Source organism: Mytilus edulis, chromosome 9, assembly GCF_963676685.1.
Source record: "Mytilus edulis chromosome 9, xbMytEdul2.2, whole genome shotgun sequence".
NCBI classification, from domain to species: Eukaryota; Metazoa; Mollusca; class Bivalvia; order Mytilida; family Mytilidae; genus Mytilus; species Mytilus edulis.
The window spans coordinates 39,592,012-39,618,870 of NC_092352.1; the positions used below are offsets into that span (position 1 = coordinate 39,592,012).

Below are 26,859 nucleotides of genomic sequence, written 5' to 3' on the forward strand. Positions count from 1 at the left end.
TTTTAACATACGCACAAAGCGCGATCATTTTATTTTTATTTTTTCGACGCTGTTAATCAAATTATGTTTTTCTCTCAAAATTTAGCACTATAAAGTATGGGGTCAATCTGGATTTAGAATATTCTTTTTGTTATCTGCATTACCACAATATTTTTGATATCGAATTGAGTTCAGATTATTTCTTTTATGAAATAGCCATAATCTTCCCCCTAATTTGAAGTTAAATGGTCGTTTCCTAATTGGAACCCCAATGCAATGATGAAATCCACAAACCTTTGCAAGGAATAAAAATTCTACTTGTATTTGTTTAATTGAAAATTTAATTGCCAAATTATAAGTAGTCAACTATCTAAGGTTTAGCACATCCATGAAAATCATTGCATGGTTACACTTACGAAACAAATCACAACTTGAAAGATACATTTTCAAATATTTGTGAACTATTGCGGAAATAAATCAAAACTTGCTGGATACATTTTCAATTACTTGTGACCTTTCCGGATGCTTTATGATGATGCCAAATTGTTTGGTTCGATACGCACATTTCTGCAAAAGCAGTTTGCATTAATTGAAATAATACTAAAAGTAAAAATATTACATTGTTGTGAATTTCTGAAAAGCCTTTTACAAAATTATGATATTAAATGTGCATGATAAATGCAATTAAATATGATTTATCGATTGACAGCTGTTTTATTTTAATTTTTAGTGTCCTTTTTATCTTTACGTTCTGCCGAATAACAATGGTTATAGCTATAATTATGCTGTAAAAATCTTTGATTCTCTTAAAGTTTTCAAAAAAAATATATTGGTTGATAAAACAAATCCTGGAACAATATAGAGTTATTTTTTTTTCTTTTCTTTCTTTTGTTTAAATTTTGGGCAAAGAACTGGATTAAACAATTGATTAAAAAGCTATAATGCAGTAGCAAGGTATATAATTACATTGGACAAATAATATAGATGGTTAGACTGCATGATTTGATTTTCAGTAGAAAAGAACTTTTAGGGTTGATCTCTGTTTTCACACGGCAATGAACAATTCAGAGATCTTTTAACATCAGTAGGCGATAGTTAAAACTTTTCATCCTTTGTGGATATTATTAGTTACATAGTGTGCTAGTGACCTAATACGGTATATATGGGGTCAGTAAATTCCATATGGGGTGAGAGCGAAGCTCGAATCCCCATATGGAATTTACTGACCCCATATATACCGTATTACGTCACTAGCACACTATGTAACGAATTTATCTTACCGACTATCTTAACGGGTGAAATTAATACTAGTGATTCTCAAAATGAGCAAGTCTTCAATACTGTGAGCACTAAGAAAATACTTCCATTGATCCTACAAAAACAGATGCCAAGAATAACGACTTGTAAGGTTTAAATGAATTTAATTCAATCTTAATCATCAATTTCTTCGTCTGTTGGAACTTTTAAGATTTTTTCTCAGTACCGTTTTGTTTTTTATAAAGGGACATAACACCATAACTAACCGTGTATGAAATAAGCCCCGCCCCCTTCTTACCTAATAAGGAATATAAAGGGACGTAACTCCACTACTAACCGTGTATGAGATAAGCCCCGCCTCCCTACTAACCTAATATCAAATATACACGGTTTGCACGCGGACGCTTTTAACCAATCATATTCCTGGAAATGTATAGGAGGTAAGATAAAGTTTTGTTATCAACTGTTCGTATACATTATATAAAGAATAATACATGACAAAATCCGTATCTAATGCTGTATCACCATGAGGAACCAACGTCAGTTCCGAATTCACAACCGTCTATTATAGGCGCATTTTAGAGCTTGGTAGATTATAAGGACATTTGTCTATAAACGAAGATCGAATCTTGACCTTTAAATATGTTATTGCTGTCTCAATGACATGCATCAAACATCTATTTATATTCATTTCACTAGACGTGTATGTTAAGAACTGTTCCACAAAAAGAGCATATATTGCATCATCGGTCGTATTATAAAGGCTGATGATCGTTAGAGTTAACCAAGAGTTACAGCACCTCGCCACGAGTGTTCAGCAGCAATAAAAATGTATTGACAATCCTGACAATTTATCTACGATCATTTGTGACATTCGCATTTGACAACATTCAAGCAACTGATAAGGAAGCTAGTGATTGTCAGCACTCCATTGTTTGAATAAGATTTTAAATTATTTTTCAGATCAAGGTACAGTTACCCGAGAGTAATGCTGACAAGATCTTAAATGCTATCGTATTCTAGCTCGATGATAATATTCCATAACGAGAAAAACGTTCGCCTTTATAATACAATAGTATAGTTGAAATAGAGGCAGACTTGATAGTTTGCTAAGCATTATGCAATAGTGCAAACATGTTAATAAAAAATCATGCAGACAGTCAAGTATAAGGCGTATGAATTATGAAATTGACAAGTTCTATAAGTAGAAAGACACGTATTTGAATCAAACAATCAGATATGTATCACGATTTATAATCCATAGTAGTAAATAAAACATTTTCATTTCCGTCCAAGATAAATTCTAATAGGAAGCATTTAAATCTTTTTCAATATTTTAAATTACAATCATACCACGGTTGCATTGTTAACTTATCGTAAAGTTTCCAGACAAGGTTCGTGTGAATACCTTACAGTACTCGTCAAAATGCTATATCTGGCGAGATACGCTGCTACTTATTGCTATAATGATACTAATAACTAATGAAAAAGAATCACCAATTTCCAATTACAGGACGATTTTTATCTTGTTTGATCTTTTGGAAAACAAATTTAATTAAACTATGGATCTAATGAATAAATGGTGTTACCGTCATGTCTCTAGGAAACGCTTGAATGTGTTTCAATGAAATTAAGCGAATGTGTTAGCATAGATGTAAAAATTAGAATAATACTTATACGGTGTTTTTTTATTGAGTGCATTCATAGTCGGTTCATTATCAATTGTAATCCGAGATCGCTCTCGGTTTTATCTTGTAAACTTTGAAACATCATTTAATAGCATTTTTTTCTCAGACCTTCTACTTGTAACTTGTAAACAGGGGAAAAAAACAGATACAATTCATAATGCTTTGAGCTTAAGTCTTTCAAATTTTACACTGGTTAGTTAGATTTGAATGCAGTTTCTCTTTTAAAAATAATAAAAAGCATTAAAACTCACTTGCTATAAACTTATGGTATTGTTTTTGTTTATGGTTTAAGGCCGTACAATGCACCATAATTGCTAACTTCTACGTCCTTTCGTCACTGTTGGAGTTCAAGTCGTCTCATTTGCATATATTCGCGAAAACCAACGACCTGATTCATTTTAAATCAATAAATGAAGACACAAATATGACAGACAGCAACCAACGACGATCACTGAACTTCATGGCTCCTTCCTGCCCTAGCCGGACAGGTTTATGTTTGTGAACACCCCCTCTTACCTGGAACAGCGGTGTACAATCATTTCCTTATAAAAAATGACATGATAGACGACACTAAGCAAAATAAAAATACCCAAATATACAATTAAAGAATGCTCACATTTATTGAAAGCGAGTTCAAAGCACTTAACCTACTTATACGAAACCATGCATGCTAGTATACATCAATTGTTTATATTTTGATATTGCACTTAAATTAGAATTTTAACCGCTGTCATAGTGGGTTAATACAAATTGTCAATATCTAACACTTTAAAATTGATTTGTATGACCTTTGTGATATCAGTCATTGACTGGTTTTTTTTTACAAATGTATGTCATTCCATTGTCATTAGTTATATCCCATTTAGTTTCGGATCTGTAATTGTAGTATAACAATATTATCCTTTTTGGATCAGACAGCATGCCATATCACGGTGGGTATGGTTGTCCTGCGAGAGAATGTTCTGTGCTGGTGATTCGGTCCTGACGGGTGCTGGTGATCAATGAAAAAATGTAAACAAAGACGAAAATGATGATTTTTGACGTTTTCACTCATAAAAAATTGAAAAAAACCAGTTGAGATTTTTCAATTTTGTTTCTTATGGGTTCATATGTAAAGCATTAACAAGTTGACCCTCTAAACTGTTTCAGTAAGCGTAACACAAAAATGCTCATTTTCAGAAAATCTCGAACTGAAAAAATAAAACAAAAATGCTCATAGAGTCCGCTTTCTATACCGCAATCCACACGACAAAACTATTTTGTGAAAAAACATTGCAATTTATTAAAATTTAGCATTTTTTCAATTTATGCATGTCCTGATACTGTGCTGGTGGGTCCTGTCATTGTGCTGGTGGGTCCTGATACGGTGCTGGTGATTTTGGATAAGAAGTTGCTCATATTTGAAACAAATGTTACAAAATCAATAAAATTGGGCAGATAATTATTGTCAATAGGATCTATGACTCCTATTTTAGCTCTTGTGCATCCATTTGGCTGTTTAATATGTGTTTTCAAATGATCGTTACTTATATTACACAATTTTACATAACAGGGCAACCTCTTTCGTCCAATATCAGATAACAATATATACTATCTGAAGTAAAAATAGTTTTATTAAGATATTAAATGCCCCTTACATTGATGCTTCAACAATGATCAAAGCCCATGCTGCATAGACATGTTTGTTAGCGCTCCGCATACCCTTCCCCACTTACTCAACCCCCCCCCCCCCCCTTTCCTCCTTCATTGTTACAGTGGTGTAGCAACACAACAATTTATCACAAAAATAATAACACAAAGACACACATTATTGAACAACAAACTAATGCTCACAGGTACTGAAAGCTAGTTCAAAGCCGCATTTTCAACTAATAGATAAAACATGTTCTCATATGCAAAAATCCCAATCGTGTCGATTAAAAAAGTCTCAAAACTTAAGTTCACATTTTAATGTTTGATTAAGCAGAACTTTAATTAAAAGTGTGCAGTGAATCTTGTGCTCACAAAAGTTATTGTCATGATTATGTTTACATAAGACTTATAAAGGAATTAAGAAGGTACCAAGAAATATTTTACAGTTCAATTTAATGATCATGAATGGAAGGAAATGGTACGGAAGTTTACATAGGACAAAAAGAAATTGATAGTATTTTTTGGCGAAAGACTTAAACGCTTCTTTGCATTATATAGTAAAACTCTTCTTTAAAAGCATGCAAAAAATAACTTTGATTGACTTGCTTGCTATGTTTGCTCCAAGGATATTTTCAAACAATAGGTAGGCGGAGTTTCAATACATACTGGGATTTGATTGGACAAATACAAACTGACAGGAATTGAAATTAATGTTTATTGTCCAAACAAATTCTAGTATATAGAAAACATACTACTTACCTGTCGTTTACAACCATCCAAACAATCATAGCAAGCAATTTAAACAAGGTTTGCTTTGCATGTATTTATAGAAGAGCTGTAAATTCTAAAAACAAAAAATCTTGTTGTCGTAGATGGTTAAATCCTCAACAAAATATCATTAACTTTGTTGGAACGAATAAAGGTTTTAAATCAAATTTTCGTGGACTTTTTAGCTTCCACCCTGACGAGGCATGTTAGCTGTTCGTATGCTGTTGCACCTGACGCACCGAAACTTTCACATTTCCATCTTCTTTTCTGAAATATTTTACCCAGCTCATACTTGACAGGATTGTTATTCTAGTAAAAGGTGTAACCAATGAATTGAACACAAGTTAAAAATTCCACAATACTACATGTACTATATAATTCATTTTATGTGTCAATTTGTTCGAAAAAAATTGAATAGAAGAGAGTTTTTTAATGTCATGGTTATCTGTCGCTATCTAGATATATGCTTAGCATTTATTTCAGATGACATGGACTCCTCACCCAGGTGACCCTGCTGCCTTTCATATCTTTATCCGTATACAATTATTTTAAAATAGATAACCAAAGGCTGCAACTCGTATTTTTGTATTTAAATGATTCGTTGTAACGAGAATATTTGTGGTGAATGGAAACTGTGAGGGTCAAAATCTTAAATTGCTTATAAATGTTGCTGGACCCAGTTTCGTTATCTGATCTGAATTTTCTAAAATGTGCAAGGTAGATAGACATTTTGATTTTTTTTACTCGGTAAGTTTGCCCCTATCGCTTGAACTTTTGCAATATTGCAGCCAATTTCAATGAGTGTGTAGACAAAGGGATTACTTTGGTTATCTTGCTTGCAGAACAGAAAAGTCATTGTAAGTTATGTAAGCTACCATACTTTAAGAGTAGACTAGTCCGACAAATGACACATCTTTCTGTCTGTAGGACCAGGCTACTTCGAAAGGAGGGTACTTTACCTTACCTAAAAATGACCTCACGGTTTAGCTAACAAGCTATTTTGGAATTTTGAAATGAAAAAGCTAAGAAATCTTAGTTTTGTTAGTGTGTACTAGGTTTTCGAAAAAAAATACCTGATAACCCTTCAGACAAAAAAAATGTTGAAAATATCTTACAGATACAGCAAGTGATTCTTAATAGCTATAAGATACATTTTTCTTTTAAAATACAACTTTTAAATCTTACAGGAAACTATTCCAAGCTTAAAACTTTCACTGTAACCTCGCTTTAACTTATCCCCCCCCCCGAAAAAAAAACCAAAACAAGCAAACCCGCAATACTATTGTCTTTCTTATAGTCAGCACTCAATTGTTCACAAACAAATGTGTTTAAAGCTGCTAAAGACATACGATTCAAACGCTCAGTAAGTCCTTTGTTCTATATTTTTGCTCTCCATTTTTATGCAAAACCTTTTACATTTTTATTTTATCGGTTATTGTTGAAGGTCGTACGATACTTTCTTTGGTTTCTTACGGAAATTTTTCCATTGACAACAAACATACCACATCATCTGCATTATATAAGTATTGTATAAATTACAACGTATTTTGGTAATCTTGCAAAATGATCGTAATCCCGAAAATCGTTAACATATTTTTTTATCTTAAAAGGGACAAGAAGGGTTCCATCAACAGGCCAATAAATAAAATTACAGTTAATTTAAAAAAAAAAAAAAAAAAATAGGTGTATTTTTTCTCTCATAATAACAGTAAACAGATTCACAACAATGTCAATTTCAAGAAAGCAGACAACAGTTAATTAGTCAATAACAATGCAGCATCAATGATCTTGAATATATGCTTCTTTTAACTAAAATATAAAGGCACAGAACCAGGACATTGGAGCACAGTACCAGGACCGTTTTTCTTATCACCAGCACAGCGTCAGGACAATTCCGTTTAACGAACTTGTACGACTTTTGCAATATAATATTGTTGTAATATACTTTGCATAGTACTTATGACGCATCAGAGAAAAATTAAGCAACAAAACAGTCGTTTTATTGCCGTTCTGATACAATGTAAACAAACCCACCAGCACAGAATCAGGACCCACCAGCACCTGACAGGACCAAATCACCAGCACAGTACGTTCTCTCGCAGGACAACCATACCCACCGTGCATATGTGTTCGCGTATTCCTAACATTTGATATCGTTTTGTATACAGGTAAATGAACTCTTGTTTGAGCAACGTGGTTTATTTACAATGAGCATTTCCCGATATTACTTAAATGTTTTCGTTTCGCCTTTAGATTATTGAGACTTATAGAGTTGCTACAATGCAAATTTTATCTGATTGTTTATGACAATTTAAAGAGCTCGTTATTTCAATATGATACGGGTTATGTTCTTCTCATATATGTTATGATGGTATGATACTAAACCCCTAACGGGAAGGATTGTGCCTGATGTTCATATGATGAAATCATAATCTTTCAGTCAGTTTAATTGAAGTCTGGAGCTGGCATGTCAGTTAACTGCTAGTAGTCTGTTGTTATTTATGTATTATTGTCATTTTGTTTATTTTCTTTGGTTACATCTTCTGACATCAGACTCGGACTTCTCTTGAACTGAATTTTAATGTGCGTAGTGTTATGCGTTTACTTTTCTACATTGGTTAGAGGTAAAAGGGGAGGGTTGAGATCTCACAAACATGTTTAACCCCGCCGCATTTTTGCGCCTGTCCCAAGTCAGGAGCCTCTGGCCTTTGTTAGTCTTGTATTATTTTAATCTTAGTTTCTTGTGTACAATTTGGAAATTAGTATGGCGTTCATTATCACTGGACTAGTATATATTTGTTTAGGGGCCAGCTGAAGGACGCCTCCGGGTGCGGGAATTTCTCGCTACATTGAAGACCTGTTGGTGACCCTCTGCTGTTGTTTTTTTTTATTTGGTCGGGTTGTTGTCTCTTTGACACATTCCCCATTTCCATTCTCAATTTTATTACTTAATATCATGTACACTTTTCAAGCATTTACCTAGTTTTTCGAGAATTATCATAGATCGTCCAAGATTTCTTTTTGCAACATAAAAGAAAAAAGTCCTTTCAATGTGAAAATACACATTTATTTTGGTAACTCCCTTAGCTATCTGTATCATTGTTCTTTTGCAAACTGAGAATACAGAGAGAGTGTTAAACGATTAATTTGTATTATAACAACTATCAAAGTCAAAGTCAACACATTTATTCAAAGTGTTTTAGGGAGTAAGAATCTGTAAAAGCCGTGATATACATGTCCTCAAGAAATCCTTCTTTTATAATACGACATTTTAACTCGAGAGCTACATATGAAAAATTTATCAATTAGGAATACGATGCTTTACTTTGATTCACAAGTAGGAGGTTTGTCTAGCTATAAAACCAGGTTTAACCCTCCCTTTTCTTTTCCTGTACCCAACCAGGAATACGATACTTGTTTTCCACTTGTTCCGTTGGTTGAAAACTTTTGATTTCATCAGTTGTTATGGACCTCCCCCTTCTTGAATTAACCTGTGAGTTCAGTATCTTTTGAATTAACCTGTGAGTTCGGTATCTTTTTGAATTAACCTGTGAGTTCAGTATCTTTTGCATTAACCTGTGAGTTCAGTATCTTGTGAATTATCCTGTGAGTTCGGTATCTTTTGAATTAACCTGTGAGTTCGGTATCTTTTGAATTAACCTGTGAGTTCGGTATCTTTTGCATCTTTTTTCACTAGGCGATAGATTAAAGACATACCTTATAGGTTTACCTCACAAATATCCCTGTTGTAGATGTAGATTTTTATAGATGCCATTCTAGGCTTTCTTTAATATAATACATTATCCAATGCATTTCGTAGCGGTACAACATTGTAGTAAATAAACCAGACGATTCGACTATTTTCCTTTCTTTATTTCTCTTCTAGTCATCTGTTAAATTGTTGTTGATTTCTTTCTTTCCCAACAATGTCTTTGATATTTCTTTCTTCAAGCATATTATCTTCCGTACATATCATCTTATTCTTTGATAGATTAAAATTATTTGGTTTAACACAGTCTTGTGACCGAAAGAAACAATTCAAATGTTTGAACAAAACAAGATTGTCAAGGATAGCATCCATATTACAGTCGATTGTATTAATGTGTGTGTAGCTAAAGGTTATATATTTGATTAGCTTGCTTGCTAGATGAACCGTGAAGTCATTATTAGGTTAGGTAAACTATCCTCCTTTTAGAGTTGACTAGTCCGACAGATAACCAATCTATCTGCCAGTAGGACTAGACTACTTCGAGAGGAGAGTAGAATACTTTTCCTAATAATGACTTCACGGTTCAGCTAGCAAGCAAGCATTAACCAAAGATATTACCTTTAGCTACATTTGTACACACTCAATGCAATCGGCTGTAATGCACTCTAAATTTGACGCTACTTCTACATGTACCATCGAGTAAAAAATAATATTTGAAATATGCAGTTTGGAAACACGAGAGCATTACCTTATTCCTAAAAATATGTCAAAAGAGAAACCTTATAGTAATTGAATACAACTTTAAAAAAATTTAATTAACAGCAGTATTCTAAACAAATTATAAGAATAGGTTTTATTTTCAACCGTCCGATGCCAATTAAAAGAAATGCCCGCATGCACCACCCAATTTTTGAGTGTTCAGAATATCTAGTCCGATTGTGTGTAACGTGTGTAAGAAAAAATAAGACTAACACAAAGCTGTCATAACTGTTGTTTCCCTGCTATAAGTCAATAATCAGTAACGAAAAGAAAAATGTTTTACAAAATCATTTTTGGAAGACGTTCAAATGGTCAATGGCCAATTGTTTCTCTCAATAGAAACTCATTTGAGTATATTCTGGCTATTGTTAGGCTAGCATTGCTGGACATAAACCAAAAAAGGAAAAATGTATCTTGTATTTGCTGATCAGTATTATTCCATAAAAAAAGAAGAGCCGGTACAGTCATGTATTCACAAATTCCAATGTAACGTGAAATTCAAAATATAAAATACAAATCTTTATACTTTCTCACTTGCTTGGAAAACGAAAAACATTTACTTTGATTGTCCAAGCAAAAGGGATAATAGAGAATACAATAATCTTACCAAACAATCATAATGGAATTGATATTACGATTTATAAGAATAAATTTCATGAATAATTAAATACGTTGTTTAATGGTTGACATATACATTCTTCCAATAATTTTATTTTGGATTGGGAAGGAAACTGTAAAAAAAGTATTTTAATTTCAATGAACTATCAAGACAATTCCATTTTCATGGCTAGGGAATTCATCTAGCTTTCGATTCCATTACTGTCATAACGCTATGAAATACAAGCTGTCGATCAAAGAACCTTTATATATATTACCTATTCCAAACGCATTATTATTTTATAGATTTTTGAAACTGGAAAAATCAATTCATAATTTTAGCTAGGAGGTTGACAATTTAAAATATTCATGCAAATCCATTAAATTAGAAAGTATAAAGTTGTCAATACTGGTTTAATTTACGTACAAAGTGTTGCCATGGGATGTTAAAGAAGATGTGTGACGGAATTATTTAATTTTTATATTCATTCTATGATGGATTATTTTTTACTTTTGAACAGAAAATAAGCAAAATGATAGCTCATCTTTGGATATTAGGTAAGTCTAAATTTTATAATCATATAATAGGGAGACCTGGTAAACATTTAATTTTGAACAACAGTTACATTTTTTTTTTCGTATTCTGAAAAGTTTCGGTGATTTTTAGATCTTAAAGGATTGCTGGTTTGAACAAAACATTCATAAGCTGTTATTTATGAAGATATAATTGAAACAAGCGAATAAATGTTTGTTAAATACGTGTTCATCATTAAGCTCTTTTCATAACAGCAAAAATTTCGGAAAATTTAATTGGCGGCGATGTTGAAAATGACAACTACGTCTTATCAAGTGCAAAAAAAATAAATAAAAAAATAAAAGAAATCCGACAAACATGTATAATATCCGCCATAAACGAAGTTTTACTAAATGATATCCATAATATTACATTAAACACTAATTTATTAAAGAGCAGGATATTATACAGGAAATTTAACACATTTTGTACATCAACTTATTAAGTTGGTATTAATAATAATAAACTGCATGAACTGGTTGAAAATATAATTTGACTTTGGTGACATAGGTTTTACGTTTAATTGGATTTTCCAGAACACTTGTGTTATGACACATATCGGAATCCATTTTAAACTATTCTTGTAGTCTTTCAAAAGGAAAGAAGAAACGAGAGAAATAAAAAAAAACCGTAGTAAATTCTAGTCTAAGGCATTTCTAAATCTGAAAAACGATGTAATTTTTCTTCATTTTTTTTCCTTCAAAATTTAACTTCGGCGCTTGAAGAACTGTTTATGCTATCAGTATCAGTATGGTACTGACTCTCGAAGCAAATATTTGTTATAAGTACATAATTTGAAGAAACCGGTACAATAGATTTGTAAGCGGATCAATCATAGGAGGTTAGAATTGACCTAAAAAAGGGAAGAATTAAATGTTGATACTGATACTTATTGCTTAAATACTTTCTCGTTAACGAATACGAATACGAATACTTTATTTCTCATAAAACTACAATTACATAGTTATAGAGAACATACATAAATATAACTATAAGGTACAATTTTTACAAGCATGTGTGAACAATACAATGAAATTAACTTGGAGGACTGACTTTCACATTTATAACTTTGATAAATTTACATAGTTTTTCTAATATTACAATATTACATGAATTAAACAGTTGATTAAATTTATAGATATTAGGGTTTGACCAGCAGTATGTAGGTAAAAATTTCTTTCTTTCAAACAAAAAAGATCCACAATTCATAATGTAATGGTACTCGTCACCAATGTCGTTTGAGTCACAGAGACGGCAGATTCTGTCTTCTCTCGGTAAACCCTGCCACCTTCCAGACTCAATCGGCAAGTGGTGACTACCACATCTATATTTGCATAATGTATAAATGAATTTGTAAGGTAAAACAGAAAAATATTTTTCCAATTGAAAATTATTTTTAAAAATACGATAGCATAAAGTTTTAGGTGATTCTGCAACAAATGCAAAGCATTCTTGTTGAAACTGATCTTTGAGTTTTTGCTCAATACATTTTGACACCCATTTATCAGAAAACTGTGCATTCCATATATTGGACATACCACAATTATCAAAAATATTTTTAATATATGATATCCACTTACTGTCTATTCCGTAATCATTATAATATAAAAATACAAGTTTATATAATACAGCACACATTTTACTTTCTTTCCCATTAAGAAGTCTACTCCAAAAATTAATCATTCGCAGTTTTACAGACACAGTAATAGGGTATCTGCCAAGTTCTGCATACACTATGAAATTTGGAGTAGACTGTTTTAAATGTAAAATCATTTTACAAAATTGTAAATGTACACGTTCAAGAATATCTATGTTTTCAAAACCCCATATTTCTGATCCATATAACAAAATAGGTAAAACCATTTTGTCAAATAAATCAAGTTGACATTCTATTGACAAATTGTTTTGTCTACCTTTTTTTAAAACACTATACATAGCTTTTGTGGCTTGTTCTTTTAAATATTTTTTATTTGATAAAAAGGATCCACTTCTAGAAAATAAAATACCTAAATATTTGTATTCTTTTACAATTTCAATGTCGTTACTATTAACTGTGAACTTGAGATTTGCTGGCATTCTGCCACTCGAAAAGATCAAAACTTTAGTTTTATTTGTATTTATTTTCATTTTCCATTCTTCACAATATTCGTAAAATGTATTTAACATGTATTGTAGATCAGTGCTATTTTCTGCTAATAAAACAGTATCATCTGCATATAAAAGTAAAAATAATTTAAAAAATACTGTCAGCTCATTTTCGATTTCTTGTGATATAGATTTTAAGCCTGTTATATTTTTCTTTTCAAAAAAAAGTTGAAAGATCATTTAAAAATATAGAAAACAAAGCAGGTGAAAGGTTTTCCCCTTGCCGAACCCCCATCTCACAAGGGAAGAAATCAGATTTTTTACCCTGATGAATAATACGAGATTTGGCATAATCATACATACTCTGAATAACACGAAAAAATTTCCCATTTACTTCATTCTGCAATAATTTGAACAGTAGTAAATTTCGCTGTAGAGAGTCAAACGCTTTTTCAAAGTCGATAAAAGCACAATGTAACTTTTTCTTTCCCAATTTTAATAATTCAAATAAAATATGTATAGTAAAAATATGTTCAGTCGTAGAATAATCCCTTCTGAAACCCGCTTGGTTTTCATTTAGTATACATAATTCATCAAGATAATTACATAATCTTGTGTTCAATATTGAGGTAAAAAGTTTACCCAGAGTAGACAATAACGTTATAGGCCTATAGTTTTGTGGATCATTTTCAGAGCCTTTGTTTTTAAACAATGGAATTACATTCCCTATTAACCATGCCTCAGGCAACAATCCTGTGTCAAAAATAAGATTAAATAAACACACATAAACATCAGTAAAATTAACAGTCATGCATAATTACAATGTTGTTTTTTTTTATAAAAGTTATATAATTGAAATAGCAGGGAAATATACCAAATATTCTTTTGTTAATAAATAAATTGATCATAAAAGATGATGTGAGATACCTAGAATATTTCGGATTTCGGAAATAAAAATACCATGTGGTCAATAGAAATCACAATTATTTTTAACAATACAGCGCATTTTAATTCATAAGATCATTTGATCTATACGGCGTTTTGCATTTGCGCCAATCTGCATTTCATTTGCGCCGATTTTTGTCTTTCATTTGCGCCGATTTTTTTTTTCATTTGCGCCGATTTTTTTTTTCATTTGAGCCGATTTTTTTTTTCATTTGCGCCGATTATTTTTACAGGTAAATTACAGGTGAATAGATATTAGAAGAAGTGGTATGAGTGCCAATGAATGAACTTTCAATCCAAGTCATGTTCTTTTTCATTTATCATTATGGACCTCCTCAGTTAGCCACTTGTACAAATTTAATGAATTATCAATCATAACTTGTATATAACTGTTGTCCCCTGCTCACCACGGGTAGTGGATGAAGACCTACAAGATACATCTCCAGACTTTACATTGACTGTACCCGCTGTCTTTCGGACATCTACCACATGGTTATGCTCGTTCTGTGTTTTGACAATAGAAGCCGTGTTGACTCTGGCTGTACACGATTTCATGGTACATTAGTAAAATGTGTTTCAGGACACTTGTCATCCGATATGTATGGCCCTCGATGATTAAAGAATTGACTCCTCGACTCGTTTCAGTGTGCAATATGTCTATCATGTTACTATGAAGTTTCAGAACAATATGAATCAAAATTAACATAAATGAACAGCATTTATAACCAGACTTTACCAATAGTATAGTACAGTACATAGTACATGTACAAGTATTAACTTACCTGTAAATCTAATTAGGAGCAAATATAAATCGGCGCAAATGAAAAAATGAAATCGGCGCAAATGAAAGAATGAATATTTTCAAAATCGGCGCAAATGTCATACGCCCGATCTATAATACGATATAATGTTAATTTTACCAATTGACCCCGACAGATGATTGGATAAAAAGCCTTTTTTTTTTATCTTTATTTCCTTAATAGTCCCATCAAAATATCTTTCGCCAAAAAAAGACATATTATATCATTGATCTGTTTATTCCCTCGAAATAATGCAGTTAATTTTCCGTTGCTGGCAAAAAACGTGTATTTAACTGATTTACGAAATTAAACTTTTTGCACTTGCTCGACAATAAAATCATACAATCTCTGGAAAAAGGCGATTTCAAGGTTTCCAATGGATTATCTAAACCCAGATCCAAACCAATAATTAATCCACATTTTGAATATAGTAGTCTTTATTAGAGCGCCGTATATCTCTCTATATTCTACTGTTGTTTTGGTCGACATGCAGCCGAGCAACATCTATTTTCGCGTTAGGTTTCGAATAGGGAAAAGTCCCGAGACAGGGATTACTAGCATACGGTTCGTTGCTTGCAAGACAGCCGTTTTGCGTATAGAACTCAAAAAGCAAACATTTTCTTCACAAAGATCCAATATTTGAATCACTTGTATGGTGCATAGATATTTAAAATGTTGGGTTTTATGTATTTACACAGGTAAAGTGGGACCAGATTGAGCGTTAGGAAAGTTGCAATCTTTACCCTCTTGAGGACGCTTATATATTTTCTTTAACTTTATGCATTATGTAAAAAGGTAGTCGTCACATTTCAGAGCAAGTGGTACAAATTACAAACAGTAAAACGAAATATAACTAAAATATCCCAAGAGAACGAGGTAATTATTTCGGAAATATGAAAGAATTTTTAAAAGGAACATGCAAATATTTTGTTGGGGACAAACTAAAATATGTCTGTCGGACGAAATTGTAATTGATCAGAAACAAAATCATTCTTTCATGAACACGAAATCAAATAAGCTTTATCCAAAGTCAATGAGATTAATGACATCATAGAATTAGATTTTTAAGCAAGATAAAGATATTCACGCAAATAACTAATTATGTATAGAAGGTGCAACCGTAACATTAAGATATATCACACAGCACAATTAAAAAATTCAAAACACATACAAAAAATGCAAAGTACAAACGCATTAAGAAAATAAGCATAGTCTGAAAGTAATTCAACTACAGTTAGGTTACTTAGTAACATCCGTAGTCAGACATCTCACTAGGGACTATTTACACACGCCTACTAAAACAGACACCAAGTAGATATATACTATTATGCGTTGTGCTGATAATGTGGTTCAGGCATAAATGTGTTTCGTGCGAACGAAATAATGTCATTTGTAATATACAATGAGATATATTCAAAAATAGTTATATTGATTGATTCATTATTAGTTGCTAAACATCCAATTTCAATTTTGCATGCTTGTGCAGAACATCAGTATTTTATTATCAGATTAAAAGAATATTAATGAATTTCATTTTAATAGAACCGAGTACGTTGGTTTCTGTCTGTCTTATTTGATTTGATTTATCTTTTTGAAAAATGCAGCTGTTGTCTTCTCGTTTGGATGGAAACATAATTTGTAATATCGGGCCTTTTATAGCTGATTATTTGTCACGGGTTTTAAATATTGTTACTTAAACCCACGTCAATTGGACTCGTGTAGATATTTGTTTTGTCGGAAATTATACCACATACCCTTGTTATCTTAAATGCATACATGTCTACTGGACTAACGTTTGCAGTCGATTTGCAAACTTTTCCTTGTGTATCATTGCAGTTTCAAAAAAGAAATAATTAGACGGTGTATTGTCACCTATTAGACTTTTATCCAGGAATGATCAATAGACAACAATTTGAGAACTACAGCTTAACACAAGACCTTGAGTAATGATCCATACCTACAGAATGCTCTGTGATAGTAAAACGGGATACAATTCAAAAGATAAAACATAAGCCTAATCTAAGATAACAAAATTTAACGAAAAACAATATTATTGTAAACAGGAACCAACGGCAAACGATTGACTTAGGTTCCTTACTTTGGGAATTCCCAATCATTCTTACCCCGGACAATGATGATCAATAATGTACCAATACAACAAAACAACGCTTTATAAATAATTTGAAAAGGATACATTCATAAGATGTGTACTAAATATTAAAATTAAGGGTATTCACAGTTACTACAGTTAATGAAAATCAAAATTCCTACAAATAGAAACAATCGACGTGTTTTTGAAAATTCATGCAGTACACCTCCAATGATTTAGTGTAAAGAGATCATAAGTAGTCTGGGAAAAGCAAAACCGTGTCAACCCTCTCTCCTTTGTAGACAGTAACAATATCGTACAACATTAGAAAAAAAAATGTGTGAAAGTTAAATGAAAAACATAGTAGATGGAGAAATATTTTGCAATTAAAAAGAATTTAGATGGAAAAGTAATTAAAAAACCATATTCACGTTGATTAAGCGATTGTATCATGAAATTGTAAATGAAATGTTAGTGTTATAAAAAGTTACAGTACTGAAAACAAAAAGTCAAGAGCCTGTAACTTAGTGGTTGTCGTTTATGGCTGTATATACTTTTAGTGTTCGATTTTTTTATGCCCCACCTACGATAGTAGAGGGGCATTATGTTTTCTGGTCTGTGCCTCCGTTCGTCCGCCCACTTCAGGCTAAAGTTTTTGGTCAAGGTAGTTTTTGAAGAAGTTGAAGTCCAATCAACTTGAAACTTTAATAGTACACTTGTTCCCCATGATATGATCTTTCTGATTTTAATGCCAAATTATAGTTTTGACCCCAATTTCATGGTCCACTGAACATAGAAAATGATAGTGTGAAGTTCAGGTTAAAGTTTTTGGTCAAGGTAGTTTTTGATGAAGTTAAAGTTACATCAACTTGAAACTTAGTACACATGTTCCCTATGATATGATCTTTCTAATTTTAATTCCAAATTAAAGTTTTGTCCCCAATTTCACGGTCCACTGAACATAGAAAATGATAGTGCGAGTGGGGCATTCGTGTACTGTGGACACATTCTTGTTTTAACTTAATCTAGCCGTTAGTTTTCTCTTTTGAATTGTTTCACATTTTGGCATGCCGAGACCTTTTAAAGCCTATTATACAAAACGGGTACTGCTCATCGCTGAAGGCCTTACTTACGACCTGTAGTTTTAATCTTCATCTGGTTGATAGTTGATATTAGATATATGAATACATCTCATTTATTATTGAATTGAAATATCTATTTATCATGATTACTAGAAATTATTATTCAGATTTTCAATCAAATCAAGATGATATATACAATTTCATTTTCAATCACGAACTCTCGAATGATATATTAAATCGGGTCTTGTCTTGACAATTTAACCGCTAGCAGTAGTCTTGATGTAAGAATATAATTCTACAGAATATACATTTTAAAGCATTTAATTCAACAGCAAATAACCGCCATTTGAAAAATTCGAATTTAACCGATTTTTCCTTAATGGTCTGGAAAGTAGGGTTACCGAAGCTGCTGAAGATGCAAGTTGTCGGTAATTGATTGGTAAATACATTGCTACTATAATTTGTTACACAGATATTTCTTCAAGTTTTGCAATACTCTTGAATTTTACCTCGTTTCGTATTTATATTGTTTTCATTTTCCTATACTACAAAATAGAGAGAGTATAACTTTACGCTTTACTCGATTGGTTTAAACGAAGGTGTAATAATACTTTACCATTCTGTAAAACTATCAAGAATTCAATATTTGATTTACAGGAAAATATATGATACTTAAAATTGCTATAAATTTCTTTCAAAATGTCAATATTTTTTTAGATTTGTATAAACAACGTTTGCAATAACTTAGAAACTAAGTTTAAACAATAAGATAAACAAAGAGAGAAAACAAACTAAACTGAGCAATATATACTTTTACATTATAACGGGATGGTGTCGTGTTTAAACAAACTAAGTCTGATTATATGAATATAATAGAGGTTGACCCAAACCCGACGTTCATTCAGATAAGTTATCTGTAGAAAGTAGTAGGTTCAGTAAGTCCCATTTTTGGCCCAAAAATATAGCAGTTTTACAAAATTGTTAAAATGTTAACTTTTAGTTATTCATTGGAAAGTAAAATGCTTTTGCTACATAAATATGGGCTGTTTTTGACAATACAATGCATATATTTTGGGTACTAGCATCATTAAGTCATGCTAAATTACTGAAATCTTCACAATTTTAGCATTTTAGTTAAATATTAGTCGGTTTCCGTCTGAAATGAAAGTGGCCGCATTCGTGTTCATTCTTAATATTGAAATTAAGTTGTATTTTATGATAATTCATAACATATATAAAGGTTGTGGATGAACACTTTCATTTTTGACAAAAAACATCTGAAAAGTGACATTTTTGGGCATATTTGATAGTTTTTCATATTTAAGCTAGAATCGGAGCGTTTTTAATGAGTAAATTAGTTAAAATCTTTCACATAAACTTATTGAATCAACTGAAATAGACACTTACGTGTTTTAAAAGTGTCTAAAATATTTCGTCAGATGAACTTGAAATTTGAGGCCAACTTCGCGGCCCTTACCGGACCTACTCCTTTACACAACATGTACTTTTTTTTATACAAAAGAACAGTAGATAATAACAAGATCAAACCGTACTTGAATAAGACGTTTCATACAAAAAGTACTTCGGTCAACACTTTTACACCTCAATGAAGTTACAAAAAGAAGCATTTAATTCTTAAAAATATACATACAATTCTTTTATTGATACAATAGATCACACACATACCGCACTTATCTTGAGGACAGATATTTGACCATTTTTGTTTGTTACCGACTTTTTACACCGGATTATATATTTTTGCGACAAGTAACCGTTTCTATCTATGGTTAGGACATACTTGTACTCGGTCAAGTTAGAGCGACCAAAAGAAGTAAGTTTAAACATAAACGCAGTGCAATTCGGTGGGAAAGATAACTGTTTCTCGATGATTGTGTCGTGTTTAAAAATCTTTGAAGGAATAACTTCCACTTTACTACTTGAAACCCTTGGTTTAATGATCTTTAATAGCTTTCTTGTAAGCAGTAACCGTATATCAAGGAAACCATGATAGGAAATGCAAAACTATTATAGTTTCTTTTTAACCTTGGTGTCTTCTTACGTTTTTGAACTGTCTGCAAGAAATTAGCCTCACGAAGACCGTCATTTTCACACTAATCCTATTGAATTGCATGAAGTGTATATAATGTACCTATTAATAATAATTATAATCAATAATATGTAATATTCATGTCATTTTTTTTTTAAGTAGTTCATTACAACCAAAAATATTCTTAAAATTTCAATACAAAAAATAAAAAATTTATATCCCACTTCATCATTTGTCAGGTTGCGGACAGTCCACCAAATAAGGAATAGCAGCTCACCAAATGAGGGAGTACTTTTCATGAGCTAAAACTTGTTTTTTAATACACACAGTATAATTCAAATGCCGCAAGAATACTAACTTTTTAAAACCCCAAATAAGAAAGAAACACCATTTTCTATTAATTAGTGCCATTTTAAGTAAAAGTATGTTTTTTAGCACTATCCCATGATTATTCATTTGAGTGATTGTTACTCATTTTGGTAAAAGTTCCCTTATTGGCGGGTTGTCCCTAACCTGCTTGTCACCACAGATATTTCTACGAGTGACCGATTAATGTTTCTTTGGTCTACCAAACTTAATCATAATCGAGATAAGCGATATTGACGAATTTTTGAGTAAAAGAGGGAAGAAAGACACCAGAGGGACATTCAAGCTAAGTAACTCAAATTAAGTAACAATTTTCACACTACTATTCGAGTAAAATTTAATGTAAAGCATATTTGTTTGTCATGTTTGCTTCTATTTTACCAATTTGAAGTGTGTCAATCTGACAGTGTCTTCGAAGAATACACGAAGAGCTTTATTTTCAAAAGATATTTAGAAAAAAACACCGTCCAGAACTTTTACGGGTCAATTTGGGAAAAAAAATTATACAATAAAGTACCTTTCCTAGATAACTTGTCCCATAACAACTTCTAAGTTCTTTTGAAAGAACCTACACATTTATTGTATCATCGTTCTAATTATTTAGGCATTCTATCAAAAAAATATGTTGTGTGTAAAATGCAATGAAGAAAACATAACGGAGTAACGAAAAATACGGAAATTTTCTGATATGAAACAAAATATATTAGTTTTGTTCATGCGAAAATATCAGTAATGTCATCTAAAAGTTGGAAAATTTATTGTTTCCCTGAGCGGAAAAAAACAAACCGGATTAGGTGCTGAAATATTTTACCAGACTTGTCCATTCTCACGAAAATGGAAAAGCTGTAATTAAAAAATGTCTTAATTACCTTATTATTAACTTCTGATAAATACTAATGTTTCTCCAACGAAGCATTTATTATTTATCGAGATAAAATCGACATTGGAGTCAATATTAATGTTCATTTTCATTCGCTTCATGAGTAAAAATACACAATGACGCAGCTTACTTTAATGTATTACATAAAATAAAATGTGTCATTAGCAAGAACTTGTCAACCTGACAGTGTCATCGATTTGGCTTTGCTGTTTTTGTTTTTGCTTTTGTTTGTTTTTATGTCTTTTTGTTGTTGTTGCTCTTGTAAAGTCCTCTTTCTATTTATAATAAAATTCAAAGAGTTCTGAACCCATTTAAGGACAAGTTACAGTAAATAGGCCATTCCACAGGTTTGTTTAAGACTTTGGTATGCAACCGCACTATGATTAACTTTTAATTCTCAAATTTGGAAACTTGCTGTACTTATCTCATTTATTTCCTGAAATATTAATATATACTTCCTTGTAATAGATGTCAATAATATACAGAGCATGAAAAAATCGACGAAAAACTTTTTTTTTGATGAAAACACGTATTTAGATAAGTATTTCACAAAACATTTCACAGTACCACAGAACATAGAAACATTACTACATAAATCATATAACAATATATATGTATATGTAAATATAATAGAAAGAAAATAATATACCGATAAAACTAAAGAGAGCTCAGAGGGTTTAATAGTAAGGGTTTAATTTTCTAGAGTTTCACATGGAAATACCGACTTTAGAAACATATAAATCCGACAACGGCAAAATCAGTGAATATTTCAAAACGTACAATTACACGTTAATAATGCATCGTTCTTCGGATATAGGCACGCAATTATTGAAGCTTTTTTATAAGGTGTCTGCAATTGCATTGGCTAGAGAGCGCTTGTTGGGTTCTATGCAGGCAGTGTTGTCGTAAATGCTTTAGCTGCATTAGACTGTGTTATAAAACCTGTAGAGGCTACAACTGAAATATCCAAGATACTCAGATAGACACCTTGTACTGTTTGCTAAAAAATGGAATATAATGCGCCGTTTCAGGATCTAAAGAATAGCAGATTATTTCATTCATCGTACACCAAAATAAAGATAACGTTATGTTATAGAATTTTTATTTGTTTTGAACGTCGTAATTCAATCAAAAAGGTTTGGTGCACGCTTTTGAAAATGATACAAAGAATGTATTAGATTCTTCAACGGTCAACTAATAAGATATTAATACAAAATTGATCTAGCGGGGACGATATAATGTTAGGTTTCTTTGTCTCATTGATGATATCTAGCGGGGACAATATAATGTTAGGTTTCTTTGTCTCTTATTAAAACGTTTATTTAGGGAATTTCAGAGAGTTACTTGCGAGCAATAGACAAATTTTTTTTAGAGTGAAGACCTTGATATTAAAAATGATTTTTTTTATTGAAATCACCTGCGATTATTGAGTTCAGTTGAAGTATATGCATTTACTTATTGGACTTGTCGCAGTAAATGCTACCACCAGACATATAAAGTTTGTTAAATGTGTTGGTTTATCTCCACAATCCCTACAATTATGAGAACGCGCATGCAGCCATGTGATTAATTTGGCAGTCTGCCATACAACATTGATGCATTTGTGAAGACACAGAATTCCACCATATTCTACTTTCAAAGGTAAATGCGAAATGCATAAGCGAATAATTGCGAATAAAATTATTAAGAGTGCATTTTCAGTTCATACTGCCTATACAATTTGCTGTTAAGAACAGATATGTGCGAAAAGGCGGGTCTTATACATTAGATAATAATATCTTATGGATAGAAGCAGAAATTTCTAGTTATAACCAAGTGAGGCTTAGATAATTATATCATAAAATCTAAAAGCTAATTTTTCTAGCATAGCATATATAATTAGTAACGGGTATTCTTTTGTATGACTATGACGGTAGACTTTAGTTGATGTATTAATAATAAATGTTTCTTGTACGGTCTATAGATTACATGTAATGGAACCACTGTTATGCGAAACGAAAACAAAACTGTTAAGGAATTTGAGTTATCTTACTAACACTTCATTTTTATGTAAAATGCAAACTGATTATATTAAATGAATTTACACATGCATATTATTTCATAATTCACGTATCATTTTGTTATATGTTAAGCTCGTATTCATACAAATGTCTATCTCATACCCCAAGAACAAATGTTATACCACATCCTAAACTCCAAATTAAACAGATGTCTATTCCAGATTATGACCCCTAACTCGAACAGATGTCGTATACCATATCCAAAGCTCTGACTTAAACAGGTCTTATACCATACCTTGAGCTCTTACTCGAACAGATGTCCTATACCATATCCAAAGCTCTGACTTAAACAGGTCTGATACCATACCCTGAGCTCTTACTCGAGCAGATGTCCTATACCATATCCAAAGCTCTGACTTAAACAGGTCTGATACCATACCCTGAGCTCTTACTCGAACATATGTCCTATACCATATCCAAAGCTCTGACTTAAACAGGTCTTATACCATATCCTGAGCTAGTAAACTCGAGCAGATGTCCTATACCATATTCAAAGCTCTGACTTAAACAGGTCTTATACCATATCCTGAGCTCGTAAACTCGAGCAGATGTCCTATACCATATTCAAATCTCTGACTTAAACAGGTCTTATACCATATCCTGAGCTAGTAAACTCGAGCAGATGTCCTATACCATATCCAAAGCTCTGACTTAAACAGGTCTGATACCATACCCTGAGCTCTTACTCGAGCAGATGTCCTATACCATATCCGAAGTTCTAACTTAAACAGGTCTTATACCATACCCTGAGCTCTTACTCGAACAGATGTCCTATACCATATCCAAAGCTCTAACTTAAACAGGTCTTATACCATATCCTGAGCTAGTAAACTCGAGCAGATGTCCTATACCATATTCAAAGCTCTGTCTTAAACAGGTCTTATACCATATCCTGAGCTCGTAAACTCGAGCAGATGTCCTATACCATATTCAAAGCTCTGACTTAAACAGGTCTTATACCATATCCTGAGCTAGTAAACTCGAGCAGATGTCCTATACCATATCCAAAGCTCTGACTTAAACAGGTCTTATACCATACCCTGAGCTCTTACTCGAACAGATGTCCTATACCTTATCCGAAGTTCTAACTTAAACAGGTCTTATACCCTATCCTGAGCTCGTAAACTCGAGCAGATGTCCTATACCATATCCAAAGCTCTGACTTAAACAGGTCTTATACCATATCCTGAGCTAGTAAACTCGAGCAGATGTCCTATACCATATTCAAAGCTCTGACTTAAACAGGTCTTATACCATATCCTGAGCTCGTAAACTCGAGCAGATGTCCTATACCATATTCAAAGCTCTGACTTAAACAGGTCTTATACCATATCCTGAGCTAGTAAACTCGAGCAAATGTCCTATACCATATCCAAAGCTCTGACTTAAACAGGTCTTATGCCATACCCTGAGCTCTTACTCGAACAGATGTCCTATACCATATCCAAAGCTCTGACTTAAACAGGTCTTATGCCATACCCTGAGCTCTTACTCGAACAGATGTCCTATACCATATCCAAAGCTCTGACTTAAACAGGTCTTATGCCATACCCTGAGCTCTTACTCGAACAGATGTCCTATACCATATCCAAAGCTGTAACTTAAACAGGTCTGATACCATATCCTGAGCTCTTACGGGAAAAGATGTCCTATACCATTTTCAAAGCTCTAACCCAATTTCTTTAATCTACTTTATTATTTTCTATTTGAAAAAAAACGTGGACAACTTTGTGAAGTTTATTTGATAGAAACTTTGTAAAAATAAGCATTTCAAAGACATTTCCATGTTTATGTCTGATAATCTAGCTGACTTTCTATCTGACAAGTTTTCATGTTTTGATATTTGAAAAAGAAATTATGTATCGGACAAGTGATAGACAACATCAGTATATTTTGATTGATACACATAGTCTAGATGTCATGTTAATTTTAGTATTATTAGGTTTATGTTCGCTTTGTTGTATACCCTAAATTTCATTTTATGCAATAGTACTACAACAAAACATAATGTCCCCACATCACCATTGTGAATAACGATATACTACTGTTGCTTTTATTTATACCTTATCCAAAGCTCTAAGTCCAACAGATATCTTATACCATAAAAATGTCCCCGAAACTTTTGTTTTTATTCGTCTATTTGTCCACTGTCAACAGCGTTTACGCTCCTTCAATTCTGGTTTTACATGTGTAACCAATAAAAAGCAAGCTAAAAAGAATAAATAAAGATATAACATATTTCTCCATGATTTCGGATTTTTAAAAGAAGATATATTTGTATCTGAAAAAGGTTAGTTTTGAAAAATTAGAAAAAAATCCTGACATATATTTTCGTTCATAAAGGAGTATTGGGTATTTGAGCTTTAACTATTCTTGAAGTAAATACATTAAAAATAGAGTCTCAAAATAGACAATCATAATACCTTTGTATTTACTGTATACTTTTTTTCTGCAAATATACTTAACAATAGAATAAACAGAAAACACAACGTCAACTGAGACTAGTTGATACTAAATGTATTCTATAGATTTTGTTTGTAAAGCAATATCTAGGAAGTGCATCATCACCCGTCACATTGAAATAGAGAGTTTCGATTCCCAAACACAATTGGTTACAATTGCTCCTATTATTTTGAAGGAGTTTACAATTGTTCAATAAATAAACTGGCTTTGTTTGCTTACTATAAAAAGGCAATTAAACACAAAATTATTCATTTGAATCATGTAAATAACTTTGCAATAATCAACCCATTTTACAATTTTAAAAGCAAACTTATTGAACGATATTAAAATATAGAATACCTATGACTTTACTTTTAAAGCTTATATGTTTTTGTTTGCACAGACAAAACAAACATCACCATGTGCCCTTTCTCTCACTTTAAATATCTAGCCTTTCTGTCAGCTCTTTGAGTGTAAAAAATAGAACTTCACGGAGCTTTCATCGTTAACAATGTGGATGAGTTGAAATTCGGGCTAGTGCTCTACTGACACATTATGCCCTCAGAATTCATCATCCACCAAATCATATATGGAATACTTTAAATGAAAAATCTCTACCGTAACTATGTTTTTTTTTAGTGTATTCAAATCCGACCACTGCGCTACTTACACCATATTCTGTTATAAATTCATTTCCACTGAGTCATAATTTGAAAAATGACAGCCCATTAACATGATATTAAAAAAACTAATATGATTTCTAACTTAAAGCCTTGGTGTTTTGAAATAAGTAAAATGACAAAAATTCCGAACTCCTATAGGAAAATTAAAATCGGAAATTCACTAAGCCAATGGCAAAATTAAAAAGTCGAACACAATAAACGAATGGATAACAACAGCTGTCATATTCCTGTCATGGTACAGGCATTTTCTGATGTAGAAAATGGTGGATTAAACCTGATTTTATAGCTAGCTAAACCTCTCACTTGTATGACGACCGAATTGAATAATGGTTACTTAATTTGAACAGCAATATCAGCTTTTGAGTTTAAAGTCACTTTGTGTATCGTTTCTGAAACTACTTTCAAGTACTTGAAGTA

The 26,859-nt window shown here is 32.1% G+C and overlaps 1 protein-coding gene across 1 annotated transcript in view; it reads left to right on the top strand.

Moving 5' to 3' along the window:
* The first annotated feature begins 10,607 nt into the window (after positions 1 to 10,607).
* Positions 10,608 to 26,859, top strand: part of LOC139489954 (polycystin family receptor for egg jelly-like) — an 80,944-nt gene continuing 64,692 nt past the window's right edge. The window contains exon 1 of the mRNA XM_071276803.1: positions 10,608 to 10,947. Within this exon, the coding sequence (XP_071132904.1) occupies positions 10,923 to 10,947 (25 nt within the window). The 5' untranslated portion in view covers positions 10,608 to 10,922. The remainder of the gene's footprint in view (positions 10,948 to 26,859) is intronic.